The sequence below is a fragment of the Gorilla gorilla genome, chromosome 1 (assembly GCF_029281585.2).
Source record: "Gorilla gorilla gorilla isolate KB3781 chromosome 1, NHGRI_mGorGor1-v2.1_pri, whole genome shotgun sequence".
Lineage (NCBI taxonomy): Eukaryota > Metazoa > Chordata > Mammalia > Primates > Hominidae > Gorilla > Gorilla gorilla.
This window is the reverse complement of record NC_073224.2, coordinates 210731946-210748283: the sequence shown is the minus strand read 5'-3', so window position 1 is coordinate 210748283 and position 16338 is coordinate 210731946. Positions and strand designations below refer to the sequence as shown.

General features: G+C 47.1%; 1 protein-coding gene across 5 annotated transcripts in view; it reads right to left on the bottom strand.

Annotated features, from left to right (window-relative positions):
- The window catches only part of MECR (mitochondrial trans-2-enoyl-CoA reductase), a 38088-nt gene that overhangs the window by 15355 nt on the left and 6395 nt on the right, over positions 1-16338 (bottom strand). For 3 of the 5 annotated variants that reach the window (XM_004025319.5, XM_055389812.2, XM_055389811.2), the window contains exons 2-3: positions 8349-8446; positions 7766-7897 (exon numbers count right to left, since the gene is read on the bottom strand). In XM_004025319.5, coding sequence (XP_004025368.5) covers positions 7766-7897; positions 8349-8446 — 230 coding nt within the window. Of the gene's footprint in view, positions 1-7765; positions 7898-8348; positions 8447-14857; positions 15099-16338 lie in introns of those variants that run through there. The other 2 variants (XM_019013859.4, XM_063701092.1) reach the window with 2 other exon arrangements.

The following is a 16338-nucleotide window of genomic DNA, read 5'->3' as shown; positions in this document are numbered from 1 at the left end:
AGAGTGCTGGGATTACAGGCGTGAGCCACTGCGCCCGGCCTGACTCAGGTAGTTTTAGGCAACAAAGCATAAAAGTAGAAGTCAAGAGCACAGATGCCAAACCTGGTTTTGCTATTCTGCTAGTTTGAGAAAATTCCTGTCACTGAGTTTTAGTTACTCTAATGTGTAAATAGCACAGGCAAGAACAGCCTGACTCGCCTCCTCCAGGAGCTACTATAGAAATCAAATGAGATAAGGAAATGAAAAATTCTATAAGCTTGAAAGAAATGAGCATCAACTCCCAGCCCACATTCCAGTTCCAGACAAAAGAATTCTAGAATGTCAGTACTGAGAAGGCCCTTATCGAGCATCGACTTTGAACCCCTCATGCAACAGGGGAGGAAATGAGGAAGTGACTTGACCAGAGCCCCCTGGCTTATCTAGGCAGAGTTGGAGCTGGAACCTGGGTATCTGGGCTGCCTTCCTTCCATCTACAGATATTTATCTTGCACCCAGGCACTTGAACAATACAGACAGTTTCCTTAGTTTCATTCTAGTGGAGTCGAACAGGTGAAAAAAAGCAGATATGATAATGATAAATTATAAAGAGACAGGAACATCAAGAGAATTACTTTAGATGGGAGTCAAGGATACTTCTCTGAGGAGGTGACAGGCTGAGTGAAAGGATAGAGGTGCTACCGTCTCAGAGCACACAAAGAACATCTTAGGTAGGGCACGCAGCAGATGCAGAGATGCTGTAGCAGGACAAAGGACTGGGATGGGATGATGCTGCACCGCAGGGTGGAGAGTGATGGGAAGAGTGGCTTGAGACATGGCTGGCCTGGCTGATGCAGCAGGGGCCAGGCAGGTGATATTAGACTTTCAGAATTCTGACCCACAGTAACCATGAGTTCCACTGTGAATTCGTACATATACATACATGAATATACATGTAACACAAGCCTGTGTTTCACAGAATACTTACCCTTACCATGTGTGAGATACTCTGCTGTTTTTCATTCTTTTCTGCTCAACTTTAATTTTAAACAGTGCTATTTGCAACTCACTAGATTGATTTCTCGAATGGGTCACAACCTGTGGTATGAGAACATGACCTCAGCACTGTGGTATGGAGAGCTGATCTTGTTTTAGTGAATGAGTGAGTGGGAAGCCTGTAACAAGCTTTAAGAGGAGACTGAGATGATCTGATGTATGCTTTAAGATCACTTTATTCCTGGGTGAAGACTGTGGAGTGGGGAGGGGCAGCGTGGAAGCCAGAGGTCTTTGCAGGGGTCGAGGTATGAGATAATGGCTGCCTAGACTGGGACTCTGGCAGTGGGGATGAGGAACAGAAGATGGATTCGAGTTCTATTTTAAAGACAGAATCAATAGGATTTGGTGAGGACTGCGTGAGGGGTCTGCACTCACACAGGCAGGATCTTGTATGAAGAAGGGGTGAAGAGGGTAGGCTTTGGAGTTAGAGAGACTCCAGCCTTGGTTCCACAGTGTCCTCACTGTGTCACCTTAGGGAAATTGCTTGGAGCCTTGTTGGCTCAGCGTCTGGTCACTGTGGCAGCTCGGGGCCCTTGGCCTATGCTTCCAAAGCTCTTGGGAGTGCCTGCTCACTATCCAGTTGCTGGGATTCTAATGGTGTCCTGGTCCTATGTGGGTCAGCTGTGGGAAGCAGGGGGCAGTCTGGGTAATCACTAACTGTGCTATAGGAAACGGGGATGTCAATGTGGGCTTTAGGGACCAAGAACCGGGGACAGGAGGCAGGAACACTTTTTTTTTTTTTTTTTTTGAGATGGAGTCTTGCTTTGTCGCTCAGGCTGGAGTGCAGTGGCGCGATCTCAGCTCACTGCAAGCTCTGCCTCCAAGGCTCACGCCATTCTCCTGCCTCAGCCTCCCAAGTAGCTGGGACTACAGGCGCCCGCCACCACACCCGGCTAATTTGTTTGTATTTTTTAGTAGAGATGGGGTTTCACTGTGTTAGCCAGGATGGTCTCGATCTCCTGACCTCGTGATCCGCCCATCTTGGCCTCCCAAAGTGCTGGGATTATAGGCATGAGTCACTGTACCCAGCCCAGGAACACTTTATAGAAGGCTGTGTCAATCCTAGAGTAGGTCTATGGCTGAGAAAATAAGAGACTGAAAAGGTGAGGATTCCTCTGGAATCCAGGAAGTGCCCCAGCATCCTGTGGGCTTCCCCCAGACTGGCCTTCAAATCATCGTTCCCATTCATCTCAGCTAACACTTACTGTACTCTACCGTGCACCAAATGCTTAGTGCAGGGCTTTCTATGTATGAAATCCAGGGCATTTTCTAATTCCCCTTACGGCATGACAATGGAAATCCAACCCTTGATATGGATTTCTGGGGCTTAGCAGTCCCTAATCCTCTTCTCAAAAGACTCTGGGTGGGAGGGAGGCAGCACCCGTGGCCAGAGACAAGGGCTTTCAGGGTTTCAAGTAGAACTCTTATGCTTGAAGTTGGAGAGACCTGCTTAAAAACCCTGGCTCTACCACTCACTAGTGTGTGACTTTGAATGATCACTTCACCTTTTTTGAGTTTCCATTTCCCTAACCTGTGAAATGCAGAGAGTAACACTTATGTCATAGTGTGAAGATTAAACTAAAGACATTTGTACAGAGACTATCACTATGCCTAGTACACAGTGGGTGTATAACACACATTGTTTTCCTTTAATGATGCTAATTCCCAGACTTTAGCTCTGAGGATTCCCAATTCCTCACTCATATGCAACTGACCCTTAACCATCTCCATTGTTGAACTTGGGGGTCAGCAAACTGTGGCCTGTGGGCTAAATCTGCCTCACCACTTGTTTTTGTAAATAAAGTGTTTTTTGTTTTTTTTTTTGTTTTGAGACAAGAGTCTTACTCTGTTGCCCAGGTTGGAGTGTGGCTTACTGCAACTTCTGCTTCCTGGTCTCGAGCTATCCTTCCATGTCAGCCTCCCCAGTGGCTGGGACTACAGGTGTACGCTGCCACACTTAGCTAATTTTTTGTAGAGATGGACTTTCACCAAGTTGCCCAGGCCATTCTTGAACTCTTGGACTCAAGAGATCTGCCCGCCTCGGCCTCCCATGCTGGGATTACAGGCATGAGCCACCATGCCTGGTCCTGTAAATAAAGTTTTATTAGAACACAGCCATGTTCACTCAATTGTTTATATATTGCCTGTGGCTGTTTACGATAGTAGGGTTGGGTAGTCACAAAGATGATACAGCCTATGAAGCCTAAAATATTTACTATTTGGCCCTTTAAGATAAAAGTTTGCCAACTCCTGATCTAATGCATACAGAAATTTGGCATTTGCAAAGATCATTGCATATATTCTCAGTTGAGTACTGCTGAGACATGCTAGGCAGTGACTATTAGTCCCATTTTCGAGATGAAAAAACTGAGGCTCAAAGTAGCTGTGACTTAAATTAGGTCATACAGTGGAGCTGGAAAGAGAACTTGCCCGATTCCAAAGCCAGTGCACTTTCTACGGCTCTGTGCTTCCTCAGGAAGGTTTTGCATATTTCCCAAGGAGAAAGTCAGTTGGCAAAGATCTATCCACACCATCTGGTCTAGTCTCCCCTGGGATTGGCTGCACGTGGGAAAAGGCTGTCTATGGGCTTAGCAACAGCCGGGCAGCTCAGAACCATGAAAAATGACCGAGCTGTGGCCAGCTAAGAACTTAGGTGTTTAATAGTTGCCACTCTTACTAAATGGCAGTCTTCACGAGAAGAAAGACCATGTCTGTTCACTGCTGTGTCCTCAAGCCCAGCATGCTGCAGATGCTCACAAAATGTTTACTGAATACACTGAGTTAACTGCAGTCCTCACAATTATAAAATCCTCATCCTCTCTGGCTGGCACCTTGCTTAAAAGACTCACCTGTTGGCCAGGCGCAGTGGCTCAATGCCTGTAATCCCAACATTTTGGGAGGCCGAGGCGGGCAGATCACCTGAGGTCAGGAGTTCAAGACCAGCCTGGCCAACAAGACGAAACCCCATCTCTACTAAAAGTACAAAAATTAGCCAGGTGTGGTGGTGGGCGCCTGTAGTCCCAGCTACTCGGGAGGCTGAGGCAGGAGAATTGCTTGAACCCATGAGGTGAAGGTTGCAGGTTGCAGTGAGCCAAGATTGCACCAGCCTGGGCAACAGAGCGAGACTCTGTCTCAAAAGAAAAACAAAACAAAAAACAAAAGAATCACCTTTTCTCCAGGGAAGAATCCCTGTTCTGGGTACCCCCACTACCACATGTACAATTACCCATACACCTGGCAGACATCCTTTATTGTTCTCTTCTCCAAACTGAAAGTATTGCCAAGTCCTGTTACTTTAGCTCTTGACTCCATGCCCTCTTCTCCAGCCCTACGGCACTGTCTTATTCAGACCCTCACACTTCATCATCTGAAGCCTGACTTGTTTGCCCACCTCCTCACTGGCTTTCTGCCTCCACCCTCTGCCTTTCCAGACCAATGGTTTCCAGACCATTCTCTGCATTGCACAAATCCTATCAAATCATTCCTCTACTTAACTCTCTGTTGGTACCCCTCGCACTGTGGATGCAGGCCCGCTGGGGCCCAGCCCCAGCCCACCTTTCCAGCTCCATCTCACTTCTCTCCCACTCGCACCCATGAGCCAGCCACCCCGAGCTACCTGCAGTTCCCCACCAGTGCTGTGCCTTCTCTCATCACTTACGTTCACACATGCTGCACTCTGTGCCTGGGAAGCCCCTCCTCATCTAGCCCACTGGCTGCACTTCCAGCAGCTCTTCCAGACTGAGTTCAAGCATCACTTCTCTGGGAAGCCTTTCTTAATGCTTTCCAAGATAGAGGACTCTTGTCTTGGTGTCAATCCTGTGATTATAGCACTTGTAATACTGTATTGTATTAAGTGTTGTTTTTCCATTCCTGGGCCTCCCACTGCCAGCCAAGAGCACTCTGAGGGCAGGAACTGTCTACTCACCTTGATAGGACCTTCACTCAGCACGGGGGCTGGCCTGAAGCACTGGCATCAGGATCCAGTGAATCCTTGCAGCTCCCAATTTGCTCAAATGGCTGAGATCCTTCACCGCCAGGTGGGTGTAGGAGACGGTGGAGCCATTCTTGGCAGCCTTCCTGATCTCAGAGAAGCAAAGAGCTTGTAGTAGACTCCTATTACTGTTTTTTTTTTCCTGCCTAGTATCTTTTTCTCTCTACAAGTGCTCCTTCCTAATCTCTGGGGCTGTCAACCACAAGGCCCCACCTGTACCACAGAGGAGGGTGAGAGACTCAATCAGAGCAACTGGAGTGGCCCTACTCCGCCCCAGGGGACTGGTTCAGGGATGGGCAAGGCCCATTCAGGGCCCTTCTGGGGGATGGATATGGTTGTGCTGGACATGATTGTGGAGGATATGCTCATTTGTTTGTTTTTAGGGTGATATGAACCTCAGGCTGCTGGTGGCCATCTATGAGAGGTATGTATCAGAGTGGATCTGAATTCTAACTCCATCACTTTTGGCTGGGTGACCTTGGACAAACTGCTTAACAGTTTACAGTTTTCTGCTGCATTTACTGTTATATCACCTGCAAAGTGGGAATGATGAAGTATCCATCTCATGTTGTGGGAACAATTGAGTTAATATACATGAAGTGCTTAGAGCAGTGCCTGGCACAAAGAGAGTGGCCAATAAATATTTGTTGGTTTGATTATATCAATATGTGGGGAGATCTCATCTAACAACAAGTGACAGACACAACTCTGATAAGTACTGGGGTTCCTGGATCTAGCTGAACCCGAAGCTTTTACTCTGTTACACTTCCTAGTTCCACAAATCAACTAATGTTTTTTTTTTTTTTTTTTTTTTTTTTTGAGATGGAGTCTTACTCTGTCGCCCAGGTTGGAGTGCAGTGGCACAATCTCGGCTCACTGTAACCTCCGCCTCCTGGGATCAAGTGATTCTTCTGCCTCAACTTCCTGAGTAGCTGGGACTACAAGTGCATGCCACCATGCCTGGCTAATTTTTTATTTTTAGAAGAGACGGGGTTTTACCATGTTGGCCAGGCTGGTCTCGAACTCCTGACCTCAGGTGATCTGCCTGCCCCGGCCTCCTGAAGTTCTGGGATTACAGGCATGAGCCACTGCGCCTGGCCTTATTTTTTTTTTTGGAGATGGAGTCTCGTTCTGTTTCCCAGGCTGGAGTGCAGTGGCGTGATCTCGGCTCACTGCAGCCTCCACCTACTGAGTTCAAGAGATTCTCCTGCCTTAGTCTCTCAGGTAGCTGTGACTACAGACGCATGCCACCACACCCGGCTAATTTTTTTATTTTTATTAGAGACAGGGTTTCACCATGTTGGCCAGGCTAGTCTTGAACTCCTGATCTCAGGTGATCCACCCACCTCGGCCTCCCAAAGTGCTGGGATTACAGGCGTGAGCCACCACGCCCGGCCCCAAATTCTTTTTTTAAAGCAAGTTTGAGCTGGGTCGCTGTAAGTTACAACCCAGAAGATCATAACACTGGTGTGTAATGGGAACCCAGGAGAAAGAATCCAGTGGGCACTCTCATTTTGCTGTTTGAGTTTGGGCCAGGGCTTTACTTCTCAAGCTTCAATTTATGTCCAGTGGATGGATAATACCTGCCCTGCTTCCCTCTTGTAGCTGCTGTGAGGATCTATAACAGATGTGCCTTGAAAACTGTTAAATGCTAAAAACAAAACTCACCTATGACTCCTTATAATACATCAAAGAAAATCCTACTCATTAGCTTGGCTTGGTCAGGGCCTTACCCCATGTGGACCCAAGCTACCTTTTTAAAAAAAAAATAGAGACAGGGTCTCACTCTGTTGCCCAGGCTGGAATGCAATGGTGCGATCATAGCTCACTGTAGCCTGGAACTCCTGGGCTCACGTGATTGAACCTGCCTTTCTGGCCTTCTTTCTCACTCGTGCAATCCTCTCCCATATGCAAACCCTCTGCTGAGGCTACAATGGATTTTCCACCATTTCCCAATCTCACCTTTGTCTTTCCTAATTTTACATCCTCCACATGAAGTGAATTTTGGCTCATCTCCATGTATAAACAAAATTCAGACTCGGCACAGTGGCTCATGCCTGTAATCCCAGCACTTTGGGAGGCTGAGTGGTGGGGTCACCTGAGGTTAGGAGTTTGAGACCAGCCTGGTCAACATGATAAAACCCCCTCTTTACTAAAAATACAAAAATTTGTCGGGCGTGATGGTGTGCACCTGTAATCCCAGCTACTCAGGAGGCTGAGGCAGGAGAATCGCTTGAACCTGGGAGGCTGCAGTAAGCCGAGATCGCATCACTACACTCCAGCATAGGTGACAAAGTGAGACTCTGTCTCAAAAAAAAACAAAACAAGGCCAAGCGTGGTGGCTCACGCCTGTAGTCCCAGCATTTTGGGAGGCCGAGGCAGGCGGATCCCTGAGGTCAGGAGTTTGAGACCCAGCCTGGCCAACGTGGTGAAACCCCATCTCTACTAACAATACAAAAATTAGCCGGCGTGGTGGTAGGCGCCTGTAATCCCAGCTACTTGGGAGGCTGAGGCAGGAGAATTGCTTGAACTGGGGAGGCGGAGGTTTTGGTGAGCCGAGATTGCGCCATTGCACTCCAGCCTGGGCAATAAGAGCAAAACTCCGTCTCAAAATAAATAAATAAATAAAAAAAATAAACCCTGCATTACCCAGGTACACTGGGCCAATCAGTGGATGTTGACAGAGTGGGTGAAATAGGATCTGGAAGAACGAATAGGCAGCTGACACCTGCAGAAACTCACCTAAACCAGCATTTGCTGGAATCACCCAGTCTCCTGGCTTCAGCCCGGTCACATTGCTGCCCACCGCTACCACCTGTGCAACACCTTCGTTCCCTCCAACAGCAGGCAGTTCGGGAAGGAGTCCGTAGTTTCCTGAGGGAGAAGAGCATTAAAGGGTCAACCAGTGATGTTTGGGCAGTGAAAGAGCATGGACTTGAGTCCACGCCATCCTAGGCCTGATCTGGGCTCTGCTTTGGACTGTCTGCCTAACCAACCTCTGAGCCTTAGCTTGCTTGTCTGTACAGGGGGACAATATTCTTTAGTGTTCATGGTTATCATGAAAATCAGGTAACATATGAAATGAAACCAGCATGTCGCAGGCACTTCACAATGCTTAGTTTACTCCCCACTGCAATCTTCTCAAAAAGCCTCACATTCCAGAAAAGGGAGGCCAGACAGGGCTGACACAGCCTGCAGACGGCTCATCTGGAGAACAGCTGCTGCTAATCACAGGCATTTCACACCCACACCTGAGGAGGAATGAAAATGAGGTGGCAGCTGAACAAAAAAGCCAATTAACATAAGCCACAGAAACCAAGGTTACCTTGGATCATATTTATGTCAGATGGATTGATAGGGGCCGCCAGCATCTTCACACGGACATCTGATCCTCCCACAGCAGCTAGCTCCAGGTTCTTGAGTCTAAGCACAAAGCCAAACGGAGATGTTCATGTCATCCAGGCTAGAATGGGTGTTTCGCTCAAATCATCTCCCCAAAGTAGGTCAGGCAACATTTCTGAGCTGCCATGTGTACCCAGGAATTACGGTTCTGTTATAAAAGAGAGGTACCATAAGAAATCAACACAGGAGGCTGGGCGTGGTGGCTCACACCTGTAATCCCAGCACTTTGGAAGGCCGAGACAGGCGGATCACCTGAGGTCAGGAGTTCAAGACCAGCCTGGCCAACATGGTGAAAACCTGTCTCTACTAAAATACAAAAATTAGCTGGGCGTGGTGGTCGGCGCCTGTAATCCCAGCTACTCGGGTGGCTGAGGCAGAAGAATTGCTTCAACGTGGGAGGCAGAGGTTGTAGTGAGCTGAGATTGTGCCATTCAGCCTGGGTGACAAAGCAAGACTTTGTCTCAAAAAAAAAAAAAAAAAAAAAAAAAAGAAATCAACATAGGATAGAGGTTGACTCTCATTAACTGCAAGTGGAAAACCCACAGTGTTTTTTTTTTTTTTTAGACAGAGTCTCACTGTGTCGCCCAGGCTGGAGTGCAGTGGCGCAATCTCGGCTCACTACAAGCTCCGCCTCCCAGGTTCAAGCGATTCTCCTGCCTCAGCCTCCCAAGTAGCTGGGACTAGAGGTGCCTGCCACCACGCCCGGCTAATTTTTTTTTTTTTTTTTTTTTTTTTTTTTTTTTTTAGTAGAGATGGGGTTTCACTGTGTTGGCCAGGCTGGTCTTGAACTCCTGACCTCGTGATCTGCCTGCCTCGGCCTCCTAAAGTGCTGGGATTACAGGTGTGAGCCACTGCGCCCGGCCTTTCAACCCCACTGCCCACTCTGGGACAGGAAACCTCTGCTGGCCTAGATGAGCCCTGTGTTTCCCAAAACTCGCTTAGTTATCAGAATTACCTGGTATGCTCATGGATATAAATTATCAGGCCCACCTCTGATCTACTAAGCCAGAATCTCCAGATGGGGGCACCCTAAGTAGTTCTTACCAACCGGGGTATCTGGGAAATCCCAGGCTAGCTGACATGTCCTCCACCTGTTTGATTTTATTCTTGGTCCTAACATATACAGAGGAGAGGAGATATTTCTGTTAGTTGCAGAGTGTGGGCGTAATGGGGAGATGGCCTATGTAGTTCACAAAGAACTCCCTGGATGGCTGTGATTCACTCTGAGTGATGTCCCTTCTGGAGGAAGATTCTTGTCTGGCAGAAAGGACCCTGGGTGGAGGGCTGAAGGTCCTGGGTATAAAGCTCCACTGCAGGATGCCTGGGTCACCATTGGCAAGTTTCTTCTCTGCTCTAGGCTTCTGTTTCTCCATTTGTAAAACAGAGTTGCAGTGGTGGTTTGGACCTGATCCCCTCTGGAAGCCTCTTCCATGTTAAGTGGTAAGTCCCTCTGCTCATGGTGGGTCTTGGACACCATGGTGGCAACATCTTTATCCCAGTGAAACTTTGCTTAATGGGCAAAACCTGCAAGAAGGCTTTTGAGGGAGGCCAAGTGGCAATATGCATGTGTTACTTTTGTTATTTCAAAAAAGCTTTTTAAAAAAGGAGCTCTGCCAATCAGATACTACTGGTCAGTGTACTGGACCCATGGGGCCTGTGACTTTTTAATCACCAGTGACTGCTTTCTTTCTTTCTCCACACCCCTTAGATTTCATGTTTGCAATGCTTCCCTCTGCCCAAATACATTTATTAAGTAGTAATTCATTTTTACTTACCCAAGACACACATAACTGCCAACAAGAGGTTTTTAGCATTAGGCAACAGTATCACCCAACTAAGCTGATGTAATTCCACCTACTTCCTGCAGAAATCTGACCTTTTAATTATACTGGAGGCTTGATCTTGTGGTAAAAGTGTGATTTTGAAGAAATGTTTTATAATAGCTGGGCGCGGTGGCTCACGCCTGTAATCCCAGCACTTTGGGAGGCTTAGGTGGATGGATCACAAGGTCAGGAGGTCGAGACCAGCCTGGTCAACCTAGTGAAACCCCATCTCTTCTAAAAATACAAAAATTAGCCAGGTGTGGTGGTGTGTGCCTGTAGTCCCAGCTACTTAATTAAGGAATGTATGTATTTACACATAGCTGGAGGACGGGGAGTCCTTGTAATAGTAATAACTACTGTTTATTCAGTGCTTACCAGTCAGGCACACTGCTAAGTGCTTTACCTGCCAGCCTTCCTATTACAATAGCTCTCACACTATTGTTCTGCTTTTACAGCTGAGGAACAAAGGCTCTAAGAGGTAAACAACTTGCTCATGGCCACTACAAAGTAGGAAGTGGCTGACCTGATTTGAACCTGGCAGTGTGATCTAGAGAAGCCAGCAGGTAAGGGGCTGACCCCACACCAAGCAGAGGGCAGTGAAATGAGCACAGGCTGGACCGGCTGCCATTGCCTTATGGGGAGATGGAGGGAGCGCTAACAGGTGGGCACTAAGCAAGGAGGCATCAGCCCAGATAGTGATGTTTCACTCTCAATGTGTGTATTAAGTCTGCATTCAAAAGAAAAATCCTGCCCAGAGCAAATCGATTTCGGACTAGCTGCCCCTTTATATCATCCACAGTGCTTCTCTCCCGTATTTTCACAGATCATCAGAGTTTTTCTGTAAGCTGACAAAATTCATGTGCTCAAGCTGTTTAAAGACATTTTTTCTGCACATTTTCTATACGTTCTTCCTATAGCCCAGAATGTTTTCTTCCACAGCTTCTCTATGAAGTGAGGAATTCAACTCACCCTTCAAGGCCCAGTTCAAAGTTTACTTCCCTTAAGACATCTTTCAACCCTCTTCCTAGTCCAGAAAAAAAAAAAAAAAATCACTTGCTCGGTGTTCCCATTGTACAGAATTATACATCATGCTATTTAAGACTATCTCATATGAGTTTACTAATGTTTAGTTTGTGAAGCCATTTCATACATTTTTTGTCAATTGATCAGGACAAGACATAGGTTCACAATCCCTTTTCCAAAACTCTTGGGGCCATGTATTATCTACATACCCAATGGGGGCTGTTGTAGCAGCACCCTGTGATCAGATACATGAATGTTTCTGCAGCAAAATGTAGGAATACTCAGGCTAAGTGGGATGAATAAAGACCACATAAAAACCTCATGTTAGATCAGGTTTCCTTCAAATGAGTTATAGAAAAAACCTGTCAGTTTCCAGTGCTTTTGGGATTTTGGAACTGCAGATACAAATTTAAACTTGGATTCAGGTCTTTCAGACTCTGAGTTCAGAGCTCTTTTTACTTATCACCTAGTTTTGTAGTCGGAATGTGTGTATATGTGCTATCTCCTTGTTAGACTGAGCTCCCAGAGGGCAGAGAACTTTTAGTCTTAACTCACTGTTGAGCAAATGTCTGGGATCGAACTTTTCTCACTAGTGAGAAAATGTGGCATAAGTGCCAATCATGGCCGGGCGTGGTGGCTCACGCCTGTAATCCTGGCACTTTGGGAGGCCGAAGTGGGTGGATCAATTGAGGTCAGGAGTTGGAGACCAGCCTGATCAACATGGCGAAACCCCGTCTCTACTTAAAAAAAAAAAAAACAAAAAAACAAAAATTAGCCAGGCGTGGTGGTGTGCTCCTGTAGTTCCAGCTATTTGGGAGGCTGAGGCAGGAGAACTGCTTGAACCTGGGAGGTGGAGGTTGCAACAAGTGGAGATCATGCCACTGTACTCCAACCTGGGCAACAAAGTGGGACTCCGTCTCAAAAGAAAAAAAAGTGCCAGTCATTTAGGAAATCAGGCGCAGGGCCCAAACGAAAGGGACTTAGCTATTTGAACTTGCTCTTCCTCGTTTTAGGCTGTTTAGGAAAATACTCCTGCAAGATGGGCTCAAATAAAGATGGAGATTATCCTTAAGAGCATTCAGTCTAGGCATACACATCTCACGTGCAGTGAGACTGCACTTCTTAAAAATCTAGATGACTGTGGTCAAGATGAGAATACAGGTAGATCTCAGTTCATAGATGATGGGTAGAGCACAGATCTGGAGTGAAGCAGGCAGCCCTGGGTTTGAATCCTACCTTGGTCATTTATCAGCTAGATAAACCTCAGAATATTCCTCCGTAAAATGGCATAACACGAGAACTCAATTCATGGGATTAAATGAGTTAATGTATGTAAAGCATTTATGGTAGTATCTACACAGTAGATGCTGAAGAAATGACAGCTGTTATCAGTTGTAGGAATATCCAAGGAAACCCCTGAAACAATTCCCTGGTTATACCTCTGAAAAGAATCATTGAGTCACTGAAAGGGAGACAGCAACGTTTTGGAAAATTCAAGTAAACGTAATTCAACAAATATTTATGGACAGTCGAAGTACCAGATACTGTGCCAAGAGGTTTCATGATGAATAAAGATGGGCATGGTAGCACGCACCTGTAGTCCCAGCTACTTGAGAGGCTGAGGAAGGAGAGTTGCTTGTGCTCAGGAGTTCAAGGCTATTGTGTACCATCATCACACCTGTGAATGACCACTGCACTCTAGCCTGGGCAACAGGAGACCCTGTCTCAGGGAAAAAAAAAAAATCCCCTTCTCAGGGCCTTGATGGACTGGGAACCCATCCATGGAAACACTGGGAGAAGGCCTATAATAGAGGGAGGCTTGTGGTGCTGAGGTTGGCTGACAGTGTCTAGCCTGGTGGGAGGAAGAAGACAGAAGATTAGAAAAGGGTCTTTGGAAGAAAGGATACCATAGTTTGAAGGATAAATAGGCATTTACAGGGCGGATGGAGAAAAGACAAAAGGTTTTCCTGCCAGAGGGAATGACAAAGAATCTGACCCAGGAGTAGACCAGGCAACAGGTGTAATCTGCATAAGAGCCAGGAGAATGGAGAGGATTCAATAATGTAAAATCTCTTAAATAAGTGACACTAATGTCACTTGGTGGTCAGTTCCATGTGGCGGGAGGGAAGAGAAGTCTTTGATGGCTCCCAGGCCTTTGGCTTGGACAACTGAATGCTGAGCTAGGGAGGAAGGAAGAGTAGATTTGGAGAGGGGACACAGGTGACCTGCAGTATGGATACAGAGCAGAGAGTGCTCAGAGCTAGACATATAGAACTGTGAGTTGGCTGGGTGGGTGGAGTCTAGGAGAGTCGAAAAACTTATTCTGGGTGATTTCACTGAACAATGAAATGACAACTTATGTCGATGGCTTACTGAGCTCCAAGTATGCTTAACATTTTATATACATGAGGACTGACTGCCGTTCAGTCCTCAAAATGCCTATGTGGAGGGTGGTATCACCTAAATTTAATGGAAAGGAAACTGAGGCTCAGAGAAATAATTTGCTCAAGAGTCTTGATCTTAAGCTAGACTCCAAAATGCAGGCTGTTGAACCCTACACCAGCATTCACTACGCTGTGTGTGCTGAATTTTTCTTGGAGATACTGTTAGGTATTTATTTTCTTTTTTTTGAGACAGAGTCTCGCTTTGTCACCCAGGCTGGAGTGCTGTGGCGCAATCTTGGCTCACTGCAAGCTCCGCCTCCCGCGTTCAAGGAATTCTCCTGCCTCAGCCTCCTGAGTAGCTGGGATTACAGGTGCGTGCCACCACGCCCGGCTAATTTTTTTTTTTTTGTATTTTTAGTAGAGACAGGGTTTTATCATGTTGGTCAGGCTGGTCTCAAACTCCTGACCTCATGATCCACCTGTCTGGGCCTCCCAAAATGCTGGGATTACAGGTGTGAGCCACTGCACCTGGCTGTTAGGTATTTCCTGGGATCCAATTCGTTTGGGAAATGCTGCCCACTAAGCCCCTTTTCTAAGATTCTGACTACACGTTAGTCATAAAGGCTCTGAGAAGTCCCGGAATAAAGAAACCCATGTGGCCTGTGTCATCCAGAGCTTTCCAGATTTAATGCGGGCTGGGAACATTACAGTATTTTCACAGCACAGCCTGCCCCAAACAGCAGTTTGAGAAACGATGCTCTGGGCCCCTCGTTCTCTTCTTTGTCTTCTGGGAAGCCCAGCAGCTCTGCCATTTGAGATTCACCGAAGTGGGAGGGAAGGAGAGTGAAGAGGGCCAAGCAGGGGTGAGGGTTTAGGAGATGGGAAGTTAAGTTGAAGCTGCAAACACAGGTGGATGGTGGCGGGGGCTGGCCCCACATTTGCTGCAAGCCTGGGGGTGGGGGGGTCCAGCTGCCTCTCACCAGGGAGGCCAGCCTTGGCCTGCCCCAGGGAATGCCATCAATACCACATACACTGCTGTTCCCGCAGACAGTGCTAACCACGTCGTCAAGGATACCATTCTGCTGAGACAGGAGGGAAAACAGGGACCAAGTCTGAATTCCAAGAGTTAAACCTCTAGTGTAATGATAGCAATTTCTTCCCTGTTCTTTAAAAAAAACAAAAACAAAAACAAAAAAACTCACCAAAGGAAACAGTGGCTATGTTTCGGAGTACAAATGAGGCACCCAACCCAGCCTGGCTAGATCTCAAATTGCTTCCCCCATACCGTTCACATCCTCCGTGAGTGTAATGGTGCCATGCAACTCGAGGGGATGCCACTGTCCTCAATCAACAGATCCCAGCCTGGATAAGGTCACAATGGCTCCTTTGAGGCCAAGGCTGTACACCTGTGATGCCATATGAAGTACAAGGGAGACAAAAGCAGGCAGAAGAAAGAGCCTTTTGAGAGGGGGGAAAAGAGGCCAGTACCCTGGGGACTGGCACAGTTATACTTGCTGTGTAAGGTGGGCATTAGCTAGCTCTGCTGAGATATCTTTCCTGCGTTCCACATTTAATTAGCAATCATTTGTACTTATCTTTCATCTTTTACTCAATCACATCAAACGGTCAATATCATTTTGAGCAGGAAGAAGAGGTAGGGAGAAATTGTCACTGGCCAGAGACTTTCTCGTCTACGTAGTACAGAACCAAGAACGTTTGTGTCATCACAGGGCACCGACTTAGTACAGAACCAGGAATGTTTGTGTCATCACAGGGCACCAGGTGAATGTAACTGACCCTCATGTGGTCCTCCCCAGTCTGTCTGTGGTCCCCTGGTCACCAAACTGCCTTCTGTGATTCAGTGAAATGCCTGGTGTGCTAGGTACATTGTTCTGGGATTTGACTAATAATTAATAAGCAGGGCACAACTAGGCAATTGTGAAGGAATGAAGTTCCTCAGCTCGCAGCTTGTAAGAGCCTGGCTCCCAGGGAACTAAGGGAGTCCTGGGCTCTCGGGGAGAGCTCCTTTCCCTGAGCAAAGCTCCTTTGTTCCACGTGGTTTGGTGTGCTGGACACAACCACACCCTCCCTGCGCCTCTTACGGCTTCCAGGACTCCCACCATTCAGGACTCATTTTTTGGCTCTTTAGCACAATTGTTTTCAACTGAAGGAATCAGAGACTTAGGGCAACTTCTAGAAGTTTCTACCCAGTTGGCAAAGAAACCTTCTCAATCCCCTACTTTCCCTAAACTAAGAGGACCAGAAAGTCTGCAGGCCCCATGATATTCTACATCTGCTGACACCAGGGAAACTCCACTACAAGGGAGTTGCAGTCTGTCACTCAGCTTGCTGAGGACCAACTCTCGGGGGCACAGTCCCTACCTGCAAGCTGCTTGGATCTCTTTGACAGGTAAAAACACAACCATGCAGCTCCTGTCTGGCTGGAGGCTGGGAGGGCTATTGATTGTGTAACGAACCAAGGGCCAAGAGGGGGTCCTTGGTAACATCTTGTGCCCAGGATCCCAGATTTCAAACCAAATCATTGCTCCCTGGAGGCTGCTGGAACAACCATTGGTGAGCAGGCAGTCATTGCCTGCATTACTTTCATAGAATTGTCACAGCCAGACAACTGTTGGAGCAAAGAGGATTCACATCTCATGATAATTTCCACGGCTGCAGTGTT